Source organism: Dendrobates tinctorius, unplaced genomic scaffold, assembly GCF_039654945.1.
Source record: "Dendrobates tinctorius isolate UK_male_01 unplaced genomic scaffold, ASM3965494v1 ptg000151l, whole genome shotgun sequence".
Classification (NCBI taxonomy): domain Eukaryota; kingdom Metazoa; phylum Chordata; class Amphibia; order Anura; family Dendrobatidae; genus Dendrobates; species Dendrobates tinctorius.
In genome coordinates, this window is record NW_027361818.1 from 15562740 (window position 1) to 15577293 (window position 14554).

At 48.5% G+C, this 14554-nt stretch overlaps 1 protein-coding gene across 1 annotated transcript; it reads left to right on the top strand.

Moving 5' to 3' along the window:
• Positions 1–760: 760 nt before the first annotated feature.
• On the top strand, positions 761–1696 carry LOC141049990 (olfactory receptor 5P64-like). Its single transcript, XM_073546828.1, has one exon. The coding sequence runs from the start codon at positions 761–763 to the stop codon at positions 1694–1696; it is 936 nt and encodes a 311-aa protein (XP_073402929.1).
• The last annotated feature ends 12858 nt before the right edge of the window (positions 1697–14554 follow it).

The following is a 14554-nucleotide window of genomic DNA, read 5'->3' on the forward strand; positions in this document are numbered from 1 at the left end:
AAAAACAAGGCTTTCAGAAAGTGATGACATGGCCCCAACCGATCTCTGATCTCAACAAAATCATGTTTGTGCGTGATTGTTTGAAGAGACCAAAAAAATTGTTCAAATCTACAGTAAATCCACAGAAAATCCAACTTCCTTCCAGAACTTTGTGGAAATGTCCCTAGAAGATTGAATGCTTTGATCCTGTTTAGAAGACAAAGGCATCAAAAATTAATTTGATTTATACTTCTCTTTTGTTAATTCACTTTGCATTTTGTTATTTGACAAAAATAATCTTTTATCACTTCTAATTTTTAAATAATTTTCAATTGCTTAATTCTTGACACTCTGCTAAAAACTGTCTCACTGTATTGTACATAAAGGAAAGTACTTTATATTTTTTTTTACTTTAAAAACTCTGAAGGCAAGCTAACCATCAATTAATTTAATCATCCAGTCTCCTTCGTTTAGGACATTCCCCTGAGGGTGATTATCAGGATCCAGTGGGCATTTGCTATGTTTTTCGGAGACTGTAAAAACATGAGCGTCTGGAAGATTTCACCATTACATCAGAAGAGCCAACGATGCGAAGATATCATTTCACAGAGGAAAATACCCCAAAATTCTAATGAGCCTCCTCTAATGACGAAAGCCATCACTAATATAATGTAGCACTTGTTTTTAGTGGGAAATATTTCCAGATTTTATAGCTGAATTTGAACAAATTATCTTAAATTTAGGAGAAGATAATTCTTGGATATTTATTGAAATATAAATTATGTGTGAGGAGAATCAGACACAAGTCACGCAGATACGTCTTCTTGGATTCCAAAGCCTACGCAATTACAAACCTCTTCTATTCCTTCTGCTTACCTTGAGTTACGTATGTATACTGGGAGGAAACCTTCTCATTATCTTTCTAGTGACCACCATTGACCACCTTAAAATTCCAATGTTTCTCTTCCTCAAACATTTATCCATAGCAGATATCTTAATGACCACCAGTGTTATCCCCATGATGTTGGACATAATGTTTTTTGAGGAGGGAGTTTTGTCTCTTTGGGGTTGTCTGATGCAGCTGTATTTCTTTTCTATATTTGGCTTTGTTCAATGTTTCCTCATTGCCATCATGTCTTATGATCGGTATTTGGCTATTTGTCATCCATTACGATATTCCTCACTAATAACTCCAGATCTTTGCCTTCGACTTGTTGTTGGAGCTTGGTTTTTGGTCATTGTGCTCACTTCATGTGAGTTCCTTGTTATTATTCAGTTTTACTTCTGTGGCTTGAATTACATAGACCATTTCTTTTGTGACCTTGGTCCCTTAGTGGAATTGGCCACTTCAGATATTTCCAATGTAATGTTGCAAGACTTTGTTTCTGGCATCTTTATGCTTTATTTTCCATTGGTTTTTATCATTGTTACCTACTTTTGTATTTTCTTTACGATCCTTAACATTTCTTATGGTAGAAGAAAAGCCTTCTCCACGTGTAGCTCCCACCTGACCACAGTGTGTGCCTATTATGGGACTCTAATCGCAGTCTACATGACTCCATCTGATGAGAGCTCATCCAATATCAACAAATACAGATCCTTGTTGTATCTAGTGGTGACACCATTGCTGAATCCCATTATCTACAGTCTGAGGAACACCGAGATGAAGAGAGCTATGAAAAAGATGCGATACCTTTTTTTAAACAAAATGAGTTGAAGTGTTAAGCTCAATGTTAGTATGTGAAGGCCTTACTCAACTGTGAATCAAATCATTAACGCAAAGCATTATTTTCAATCCACTAGAAGTTGTATTGCAACTAGAGATGAGAAAATCAACTAAAAGCCAAAGAAATTTCTTTCAAATTTCACAGAAAATGTATTGTCAAAATCCAATATTTTTATCTTTTGATTCCATTAAATTCAACAAAATGGCTTCTGCCTGATCAGCATTTTAGTGCTGGGAAGAGGTAAAAATAATAAAATAATATGTCATCTTCACCCATCACATGACCAGCACTCCTACTGATTCTGCACTAGGCTTTGGACAGATATCAAAACTTAGGGAATGATTTTTTATGTCCATCAGAAACCTTTACTTCACATATAATAAAGTTGGGAATCTTATTTCCAGGCCAAATTCGATTGAATCTCCTAAATTTGAAATTTTGGGGGATTTATTCATTTCTAGCTTCAATATGCAGAGTCTTACTGATATGCAATGTGCCAGCAACTTTACAGATAGTGCAACACATCTTTCTATTGATTGAAAGGAAAATACTGGATTTCTACAATTTGAGTGGTGCAAACAGTTTTTTATTTCTATATTGCTGTTATCCTGGAGAGTCAGGTGAAGAGTGAAACTTTGTAATTTGCACCACCTGGGGTATTTTCCTGGGACTGTTCTATATGTTTTTGTTTGTTAGAGGTTCAATAAATTACTGCCACACTGTTAACCATCACCCTGTGTTGTCTGAGTAGTATTATGAAAGAAAGCAGGCATTCAGTGGAATAATCCCTTGGTCCATGATGTCTCGAGCCAGCAGGCTAGAGCACCCTCTGATCCACATGTCTTCACACATATCATACGCTATAGTTCATAGTTCACAAACAATACTTCTGCCTTTATTTATTCCTAGTCTGTCCTCCTGGATCTCAGCATGTTTACAGAAGATTCTTCTATCTTATGCTTTTGTTGCATGAATGCCCTACTGGTTCGAAGCCAGCTACGTGATCATTCATGTCAGTCTGCACCACCAGCCAGCAGCCGACTTAATGGCACCAACTTATAGGTCACTGAGAAAGCTGACAGGGCACGGCCTGCGGATCCGAGCTCAGGGGAAGCAGCCGCGGGTGACCACGGGCAGGCCGCAGCCACGGGCAGAGTGGAGATAACAGCGTCCGCAAGCTGTGCTTGGGCCACAGCGACCACGGGCTGGGGAGAGGCAACAAGTCTGGGATGATTCGCTGGATACCGTCCCCCTGGCGTCCTCAGTCGGAGTCCTCCCTGGCGCTGGTGAGTCACTCTGGTTGGCAGTCGCTCCCACTCTCTCCTGTTCTCTCTGTCCCGGTCTGCTGACTCATTGTCTGGGGAATTTCCCGCCTCCTTTATACTGTTCCCTCCCCTAGCCCTCCTTTCTGTCACAATGGTGCGTCGCTGAATACTGTCCCCCGGGGACAGTTTCCCCCGGAACCTGGATGACGGCCCCTATGGTTCCGGCCCGGGCATCTGACAGGGGGGCCGCTCCTCCCACACTCCCCCACCCTGTATGCTCGCCAGTCCTCGGGTGAGGGTTTTTGTAAACTCGGTTTAGCTTTTTGGGATGCCAGTCCTTGTCGCCATACGAACTGGTCCTGTTCGTAACGTTCAGGGGGTTTGCCAGCTGTTGACTGCTCGGAGCATCGAAGCTCAGGTGTAGTGGAGTCTTCTGTGGTGGTGGAGAGTGGTTGACTAGTTGGTTCCGGTGGACTGTCCGGGTCTACTATAGTGCTTTCAGTAGGGCGACATGCAGATGCGACGGGGAAGTCCTCTTCGTCATCCAGGTCCCAGACCAGGGGCCGGGGGTCGGGGACCTGGGGGGTCGGCTCAAGCCGAGGGGGATCGGTAGACGTACACGGTCGTAACATGTTACGGTGCACCACCCGCGTGAGAGGCGCATTGCTTCTTTCCGATTGTATCTCGTACACAGGCCCATCAGGGCTTATTCGGCGCAACACTCGGTACGGGTTTTCCTTCCACCGTGGTGGTTCTAACTTATTCTGGGGGCGTTGATCAAGGACGAGTACTCGATTCCCCGTCTGAAAGTCAACGGGTGGGGGCAGTGCTCCCCCTGGTGTTCTAGATCCTGGAGCTTTGTATGAACAATGTGATGGAGGGTCTACAGCCGGTGCCGTTGGCTGTGGACCCATGAGGATACTCCGATCCAGTGTTGAGGTTCTTCCGGGTTCAATTCCACCTCTGTAATTCCTTTGCCTTCCCATCCAAACAGCAGTGAGTAGGGGGTGTAACCAGTTACTCGGTGCACCCGATTGGTATATACCCACACTAGCTCGGGGACATATTCAGGACAGCGGGCCTTGCGGTCGTTGTCAGGATTACGTTCTGAATCATGCAGTGATTGGCTACCGTAGGTGATCACTTTCTCCCGGCCATCATGCACATGTGACAACACAGCTCCTAGACCCTTGAGGCTCCCGTCGGTAAGCAGGATAAACGGTTGCGAGAAATCCGCATACGCCAATACCGGGGCGTCCGAAAGCGCAGCCTTGAGATCTTGAAATGCGTCCTCTTGCGGTTGCTGCCACTGGATCTTCCGTCCATTCGCCCTGGCGGCAGCCCTCTTCAGCAGGTCTTGCAGGGCTCGAGCACGGCGTGAAAAGTTCTTCACGAACCGACGGTAGTAGCCTGCCAACCCCAAGAAAGCCCGCACGTCCTTCACCGTCTCGGTGGTGGGACACCCCAGGATGGAAGCAACCTTTCCCAGAGAGGGTTGGACACCCTCCGCCATGTTGGTATGCCCCAGGTACTCGATCTGGGTGCGGAACAGGTGGCATTTCTGGGGCTTCACCTTTAACCCGTACTTTTGCAGCCAGCCGAGCACCTGTCCCAACCGCTTCAGGTGGTCCTCAAACGTGGCGAAATAGATGATAATATCATCTAGGTATATCAACGTGGCTTCAAAGTTGAGGTCTCCTAGACACCGCTCCATCAGCCACTGGAAAGTTCCGGGGCCGTTGGCAGCCCAAACGGCATCCGATTGAACTCGAACAGTCCCATCTGAAGGATGAATGCCGTCTTGGCCCTGTCTTCTTCCGACATCAGCACCTGCCAGTACCCACTGGCCAGGTCAAGGGTTGAAAAGTACGTCGCGCTCCCCAGAGCGGACAGAGACTCTTCGATGCGGGGCAGTGGATACGAATCCTTGATGGTGCAGGCGTTTAACTTCCGGTAGTCCATGCAAAAACGCAGCGTGCCATCCTTTTTCCGAACCAGGACAATAGGGGCCGCCCAGGGGCTTTGGCTCTCCCATATGACCCCCTTCCGGAGCATTTGGGCTAATAGAGTTTTCACTTCCTGATATAGCTGCGGTGGTATTTGCCGATATCGCTCCCGGATGGGGGCCGCTCCGGCCGTGGGGATCCCATGCGTGATGGCTGTGGTACATCCGAAGTCATCCTCGTGGCTGGCGAAGACACTGTAAAATTGCCCAAGAAGTGTCTCTACTTGGAGAAGCTAGGCTGGCGCTAGGCCGGAGAGTTCGGCCCGCATTCTTTACAGAATGACCCGACCTTTTTCTTGGGCCGAGGGTGCGGCAGCTTGTTGGATTCATACCGTTACCACCCAGGGGTCTTCGGGTTACGCCCTCAGCTGGACTGCGGGGTCCGGCAGCATCTCCTCCAATGGCCTCACCAGCTTGGCCATTTCGGCCCGGGGCTTCAGGGTGACATCTTGATCTTCCAGGTTGACACAATGTGCCAAGACAGTCCCCTCCCACACGGTGACCAGGGAGCGGGCCACCAGGATTCCAGGGTGCAGGTGCTCCGAGTAACATGGCTCCACCTGCACCTCTACGCCCTCCAGTGGTATCGGGGTGCGGATCGGCAGAGCCACCACCGTCTGCCCCAGAGGAAGCACGAGCGGAGGGGACGCCGGTGCGATGACCTTGCCCAGCGCCTCACCCTCCTGACACTCCTGGAGCACTCGTGCCTCCAGCACCAACCGCTGGAAGACCTCCCCCTGGGCCGTGCGAGAACCCCACTGACTTAGGGTCTCCTGCGTGGAATCGTTGAGGAGTAGATTGCCGAACTCCCGCAGTACGTTCATGCCCAAGATGACCGGATGACGGTCGTTAGTCTATCCTTAGGTCAGGACTAGAGTTGAGCGACTTTTGTTTTTTTAGGGTCGCGTTTCGTTTCGTGAAACCCGACTTTTCCAAAAGTCGGGTCGAGCAAGATCGTCCGATTATAGGGAAAAGTCGGGGTCGTCCCGAAACACGAAACCCAATGTAAGTCAATGGGGAATAAAAGTCGGCAGTGAGAGGAGGACAGGAAACACACCTACAGTGCCCATTTGAATGCCAAAAGCATCAATTCTTCTTTCTTAAGCTTGTCAACCTTAATTAACTTCATATTACAAGTTACGCACTGAAAAATGGGGGTTATTTGGCTACAAACTGTGGGGGGTAGGGCTGGCTCCAGGTTTTCATGTGCCCTGGGCGAAAGAGCGCCCCTTTAACACATACCACAACTCATCATGCTCCGATACGGCAGAGAAATAGCGGTATAGTACAATGAAAAATACCTCACTTTTTACATCTCATGACGAGGCCCATCTATTTCTCCATACAGAATCATTGGTCCCATATAATGTTTGAAACAGTATATGATGAGCTCCACATAATGCTACAGTATATGTTGGTCCCCATGGATGAAGCTCCACTGTCTTATGGGCCCAAATAATGCTCCAAACATAATGGGCCTCATTTCTAATGCTCTAGTGTATAATGGGCCCTGTAAATGCTGCTCCAGTGTCTGATGTCCACCTTTGGAATGTTCCAGTGTATGGTGGGCCCCATCTATCATTCTCCAGAGTATAGTGCTCCCCAAAAATTGCTGTCCCAACATTGAAAACAATCAAATAAGTCTCCTCGCTAGGGAATCCCTGTACTTGTCTGGACAGGTGCTGTAGCTTTCTTAACAGCTCGCTAGCCGTTCTCACGCCCAGTATGGATTGCACGTGATTGCACAAAGGTTAGAAAGGGTACCGTATCCCTGGATAACATGTATGGATAGCGTACACATTCAAAATATATGTCTATACAGCATGAGGCAGGCTCAGACGGTGTTAGGCCCAGTATGGATTGCACGTCATTGCACAAAGGTTAGAAAGGGTACCGTATCCCTGGATAACATGTATGGATAGCGTACACATTCAAAATATATGTCTATACAGCATGAGGCAGGCTCAGACGGTGTTAGGCCCAGTATGGATTGCACGTCATTGCACAAAGGTTAGAAAGGGTACCGTATCCCCGGATAACATGTATGGATAGCGTACACATTCAAAATATATGTCTATACAGCATGAGGCAGGCTCAGACGGTGTTAGGCCCAGTATGGATTGCACGTCATTGCACAAAGGTTAGAAAGGGTACCGTATCCCCGGATAACATGTATGGATAGCGTACACATTCAAAATATATGTCTATACAGCATGAGGCAGGCTCAGACGGTGTTAGGCCCAGTATGGATTGCACGTCATTGCACAAAGGTTAGAAAGGGTACCGTATCCCCGGATAACATGTATGGATAGCGTACACATTCAAAATATATGTCTATACAGCATGAGGCAGGCTCAGACGGTGTTAGGCCCAGTATGGATTGCACGTCATTGCACAAAGGTTAGAAAGGGTACCGTATCCCCGGATAACATGTATGGATAGCGTACACATTCAAAATATATGTCTATACAGCATGAGGCAGGCTCAGACGGTGTTAGGCCCAGTATGGATTGCACGTCATTGCACAAAGGTTAGAAAGGGTACCGTATCCCCGGATAACATGTATGGATAGCGTACACATTCAAAATATATGTCTCAGGAGGCAGGCTCAGACGGTGTCAGGCACAGTATGGATTTGACGGCCCAGATTACACAGAGGAGGAGCAGGGAGAGGTAAAGATTGCAAATGCTGGGGCCCTGCCCAAGCAAGGGGGGCCCACTCGTGGGCGTCGGTACTGGCACTGGGCCCCTCATAGTACAGTGGTGTGTCTGACGGTGGGTGTGCACCACCGCCGTCAGAGACACTTGATTGCACTATGAGGGACCCTGTGCCAGTGCCCGCGCCCATGAGTCGGCCTACCCACCTGTCCAGGGCAACGGCACTCGCACGGTGTCGTGCGGTAGGTGGTGACCCCGGCCATGGGGGGGGAGGCAGCACAGTTAGGGAGTTTTAGAAAGTGGCATATGTTGATGTTGGACATTCAGCTGATGCAAAAGGCAAAATAGGTGAAGTACCAGGAAGAGTTGGACCAAAGCAAGCCATTTTTCTGTCACCCTATGTGTCATCAGGGGAAGGTGGGACAAAATCCTTGGAAACCCATGCGTGGTTCATTTTAATGAAGGTTAGATCATCCACATTTTGGGTTGACAGACGGGTCCTTTTTTCTGTAAGGATTGATCCAGCTGCACTGAAGACTCTTTCCGATAGCACACTTGCAGCTGGGCAAGCGAGCTCCTGTAAGGCATATTGGGCCAATTCAGGCCAGGTGTCCAGTTTAGCGGCCCAATAGTCAAAGGGGAATGACCTGTGTGGGAGAACATCGATATGGGAGGAAAAGTAGTTTGTAACCATAGTTGACAACTGCTGTCTCCTGTCACTTTCCATCGATGCAGTATTACCAGTTGTGTGAGCGGTATTTGAAAAATCAGTCCACAACATTGTCATGAAACCCCTGTCTCCAACGCCACTTCTGCTGTGTGCACCACGAACACCTCTGCCAAGCTGCCCCCGGCCCGTACGGCTCGTGTGAGAACCATCACCGCTGCTGTGTGCTGGGAATGCCTCAAGCAACCGATTTACCAGAGTTGCTTGTTTATTAGCCAATATTAGGTCAAGGTTCTCCTGTGGCATGATGTTTTGTAATTTGCATTTATAGCGTGGATCCAGGATGCTGGCCAACCAGTAGTCGTCATCGTTCATCATTTTGGCAATGCGGGGGTCCCTTTTTAGGATCCGCAAGGCATAATCTGACATGTGGGCCAATGTTCCCGGTGTCAATGATGCACTGCGAGTGCTGGGTGGAGGAGCACTTTCTGGCAAATCCACATCCCTCCAGTCACGCACAAACCCTGTACCAGACCTTGCCACGCCAACATTTTCACTTGCCCCACGAGATGCATCCTCCTCCCCTAAGTAATCATCCCCATCATCCTCCTCCTCCTCCTCTTCTTCCTCCACTTCGTCCAGGAGAGGTCCCTGAGCAGACAATGGCTGAATGTCATCAAGGATTCCTCCTCCTCTTCCTCCTCATCAACATTGGCTGCAGACGCCTGCTCCTTAAGGTGCGTCAAAGTTTGCATGAGCAGACGCATAAGTGGGATGCTCATGCTTAGGATGGCGTCGTCTGCGCTTACCAGCCGTGTGCATTCCTCAAAACACTGAAGGACTTTACAAAGGTCTTTCAGCTTCGACCACTGCACGCCTGTCAACTCCATGTCTGCTCTCAAAGTGCCTGGCCGTGTATCCTCCCACAAATGCATTATGGCCTGCCTCTGCTCGCACAGCCGCTCCACCATGTGCAGGGTGGAGTTCCACCTTGTTGCAATGTCGATAATGAGGCGGTGGTTGGGAAGGTGAAGCAATCGCTGCAGCTTCTGCATATGAACGGAGTGTACAGGCGACCGGCGGATGTGCGCGCACAGTCTTTGCACCTTCTGGAGCAGGGCTGTTAACTCCGGATAATTTTTGAGGAAGCACTGCACCACCAGGTTCAATGTGTGAGCCAAGCAAGGTATGTGGCTGAGTTTTGAAAGGGCTATGGCTGCCACAAAATTACGGCCGTTATCACTAACTACCTTGCCTGCCTCAAGATGTACACTGCCCAGCCATGACTCAGTTTGTCGCTTCAAGTACTCGGCCAGCACCTCGGCGGTGTGTCTGTCGCCCAAACACATCATCTGCAACACAGCCTGCTGATGCTTTCCACTAGCTGCTCGATAGGGGGACACATCGTGTGCAATAGTGGCAGCTGCAGATGGAGTGCTCGTACGACTGCGCTCTGTGGACGAGCTTTCGCTTCTGGAGGAGGAGGAGGAGGAGGAGGAGGAGGGTCGAACGCCTACAGCCAACTGTTTCCTATACCGTGGGCTAGGCAGCACTGTCCCACCACCGCTGTCCCCTGTGGACCCTGCATCCACCACATTAACCCAGTGTGCAGTGATGGACACGTAACGGCCCTGGCCATGCCGACTGGACCATGCATCAGTTGTGAGGTGCACCTTTCCGCTCACTGACTGCTTGAGTGCATGGACAATGCGGTCTTTCACATGATGGTGGAGGGCTCGGATGGCTTTGCGAGAGAAGAAGTGGCGACTGGGTAGGTCATAGCGTGGTACTGCATAGGCCATGAGTTCGCGGAAAGCTGTGCTTTCCACCAACCGAAAGAGCATCATCTCAAACGAGATTAGTTTGGCAATGTGGGCGTTCAAACCCAGTGTACGCGGATGAGAGACTGAGTACTTTCTTGACCTACTCATAGTGTCTGGGAGGGTGAGCTGGACTTGAGAGCTGCATATGGTGGAAGTAGCGGTGGACAGGGCGGACTGAGAGAGGGTTGATGATGGTGATGGAGTTGGTGTTCTTTCTGATGGCCTAGAATCAGTCTTTCGTTGATATAACGGTGGGATTCCCTGACTGCTGTGGCCTTGCAACGACACCTCAACATTTGCTGCTGTGCTAACCGGTGGGCTTACAGTGGGTGAAACAATGTAGCGTTGCTGACTACCTTCGTTGTGATCAGTTGCACATGTGGCACTTGAGGTTTGGTGTTGTGTCCACGCTTGCAAGTGCATGCTGGTTAAATGTCTAAGCATGCAACTGGTATTCAAATTTTTCAGATTTTTCCCTCGGCTAAAGGTCTTTGCGCACTTCTTACAGATAACCTTGGCCTGATCATGAGGATTTTGTTCAAAAAAGTGCCACACTGCACTCTTCCTACTTTGGCAGACATTTTGCGGCCTAGCACGCTGTGATATTTTGACCCTCTGGACAAGCTGTCCAGCAACTCTTTTGATGTTTGGAACCTGTCTTTGGAGTGCTCCGGGCCTGCCAGATAACAGCTGTTGCGATGTCGATGTCTGCTGTGGATGCTCCTCATCTGAGCTATTGGAAGCAGCACCCTCTTCCCCCAATGGATGCCAATCTGGGTCAACAACTGGGTCATCCATCACCTCCTCTTCTATGTCATGTGCACCTTTCTCTGTGTCACCGTGTATGGTGGTATAGTGTGCGGGAAGGGGCACCTGAGTCTCATCAGGGTCAAAATCTGGCTCTGTACACTGCGAGGACAATGTAGTGCTCTGAGTGAATGTACCAGCAGAATCATCCATCAGCGGCTGTGCATCGGTGCACTCCATGTCAGATTCATCTTGGCCTGGGTAATTCACCATTTGACTTGATAATCCAGGCATGGTATGTGAAAACAGCTCCATGGAGTAATCAGTAGTATGGCCTGCGTCATCCTTCAATCTTGGTTGGGGTGAAGGACACAAGGAAAGGTGTGGTTCATGAACATGAGCCTCCAATGACGACTCAGTGCATTTACTTTTTACAACTGAAGAAGAGGAGGCGATAGAGCTGGAGGCTGAGTCAGCAATGTAAGACAAAACTTTTTCCTGATGCTCTGCCTTTAAAAGCGGTTTGCCAACTCCTAGAAAACTAAGCGTTCGAGGCCTTATGTAGCCAGACGATGACGCAGGGTCAGCACCTCCTGCATTCGGTCCTATTTTGCTCTTGCCACTACCATCAGATCCACCACCAACACCATCATTACCAGCTGCCAACCCCCGCCCAATTCCACGGCCTCTTCCACCAGCCTTCCTCATTTTTGGTAGAAATGTAGACAAAATCCAACAAACTATATAGTAATGTAAAACAAGGTAAAAGGTGTCTATAGGACAGGGGAGATTTAGAATTTCTGCACACACTTGTGGACAGTGGACACTTTTGGATTGTGTGAGGCCCACTGATATCTGAGCGATATGTGACACGCTCGATGGCACAGCTGCCTGTGACCAAAGTGACGAGAGGATAATGGAGGTTTTGAATCTCTGCGTACACTTTTGGACACTGGACACTTGTGGATTGTGTGAGGCCCACTGATATCTGAGCGCTATGTGACACGCTCGATGGCACAGCTGCCTGTGACCAAAGTGACGAGAGGATAATGGAGGTTTTGAATCTCTGCGTACACTTTTGGACACTGGACACTTGTGGATTGTGTGAGGCCCACTGATATCTGAGCGCTATGTGACACGCTCGATGGCACAGCTGCCTGTGACCAAAGTGACGAGATGATAATGGAGATTTTGAATCTCTGCGTACACTTTTGGACACTGGACACTTGTGGATTGTGTGAGGCCCACTGATATCTGAGCGCTATGTGACACGCTCGATGGCACAGCTGCCTGTGACCAAAGTGACGAGAGGATAATGGAGATTTTGAATCTCTGCGTACACTTTTGGACACTGGACACTTGTGGATTGTGTGAGGCCCACTGATATCTGAGCGCTATGTGACACGCTCGATGGCACAGCTGCCTGTGACCAAAGTGACGAGAGGATAATGGAGATTTTGAATCTCTGCGGACACTTTTGGACACTGGACACTTGTAGATTGTGTGAGGCCCACTGATATCTGAGCGCTATGTGACACGCTCGATGGCACAGCTGCCTGTGACCAAAGTGACGAGAGGATAATGGAGATTTTGAATCTCTGCATACAATTTTGGACACTGGACACTTGTGGATTGTGTGAGGCCCACTGATATCTGAGCGCTATGTGACACGCTCGATGGCACAGCTGCCTGTGACCAAAGTGACGAGAGGATAATGGAGATTTTGAATCTCTGCGTACACTTTTGGACACTGGACACTTGTGGATTGTGTGAGGCCCACTGATATCTGAGCGCTATGTGACACGCTCGATGGCACAACTGCCTGTGACCAAAGTGACGAGAGGATAATGGAGATTTTGAATCTCTGCGTACACTTTTGGACACTGGACACTTGTGGATTGTGTGAGGCCCACTGATATCTGAGCGCTATGTGACAGGCTCGATGGCACAGCTGTGACCAAAGTGACTAGAGGATAAGGGAGATTTTGAATCTCTGCACACACTTTTGGACACTGGACACTTTTGGATTGTGTGAGGCCCAATGAATATCTGAGCACTATGTGACAGGCTCGATGGCACAGCTGTGACCAAAGTGACTAGAGGATAAGGGAGATTTTGAATCTCTGCACACACTTTTGGACACTGGACACTTTTGGATTGTGTGAGGCCCAATGAATATCTGAGCGCTATGTGACAGGCTCGATGGCACAGCTGTGACCAAAGTGACTAGACGATAAGGGAGATTTTGAATCTCTGCACACACTTTTGGACACTGGACACTTTTGGATTGTGTGAGGCCCAATGAATATCTGAGCGCTATGTGACAGGCTCGATGGAACAGCTGTGACCAAAGTGACTAGAGGATAAGGGAGATTTTGAATCTCTGCACACACTTTTGGACACTGGACACTTTTGGATTGTGTGAGGCCCAATGAATATCTGAGCGCTATGTGACAGGCTCGATGGCACAGCTGTGACCAAAGTGACTAGAGGATAAGGGAGATTTTGAATCTCTGCACACAATTTTGGACACTGGACACTTTTGGATTGTGTGAGGCCCAATGAATATCTGAGCGCTATGTCACAGGCTCGATGGCACAGCTGTGACAAAAGTGACTAGAGGATAAGGGAGATTGGATTGCTTTTAAAAAAGCAGTTTGCGGAGCAGTGGGTAAACAGCAATGCCAGCCTGTCAGGAAGCCTTAAAAGGCAGCCCAACAACCAACACCACTGATACACCACAATATAGCCTCCCCTTGCACTGCACACACAGTGACTGGTGTGTTGTGCAGGCCAAATTGCTAGCAGCAGAAGCAGTTTTTTTTTCTTCTCAGCAGGACCAAAAAAAAAAATTGGGATTGCTTTTAAAAAAGCAGTTTGCGGAGCAGTGGGTAAACAGCAATGCAGGAATGTCAGGAAGCCTTAGAAGGCAGCCCAACAACCAACACCACTGATACACCACTATATAGCCTCCCCTTGCACTGCACACACAGTGACTGGTGTGTTGTGCAGGCCAAATCTCTAGCAGCAGAAGCAGTTTTTTTGTCTTCTTCCCTGCCTAACGCTCTCCCTACAGAATCAGCAGCAACCTCTCCCTATACTGAGATCGGCAGAAGTAAGATGGCGGTCGGCGTGCACTCCCTTTTATACCCCCTGTGACGCCCACCAAAGCAAGCCAATCACTTGCATGCCCTTCTGAAAGATGGTGGTGACCCCTGCCTATGTCATCACGTTGCCCACAGTGTCCGTGGATCCTGATTGGCTGAAAAAGAGCGCAAAACAAACTTTTGAAACGCGACTTTGGCGCGTAAGTCGCCGACCTCGTGGGCAGACCTCATCCTAGGGTCGGGTTTCGTTTCATGAAACCCGACTTTGCCAAAAGTCGGCGACTTTTGAAATTTTTCGACCCGTTTCGCTCAACTCTATAATACACCAAATTAATGGAATGGCAGATATAATATTACCCTATCTTGTTAATTAATTTCATGTGAATCTTACAATTATTATGAATTATAGTACATAGAGAAATAAGTATCCATACTATACATTACCAAGCATTGTAGCATCACTTCTCTACTGGAGGGACCACAGTGTCAGTGAGAAGGAAAATACTCTGGTCTTGTCATCACAGAAACCATGCACCCACGTTAGCTTCTGGAAATGTCCCTCCCTCACTGACACAG

Bases quoted from the DNA above. Each gene is read 5' to 3' on its own strand.
- LOC141049990 (XM_073546828.1), top strand. From the start codon at position 761: ATGTGTGAGGAGAATCAGACACAAGTCACGCAGATACGTCTTCTTGGA.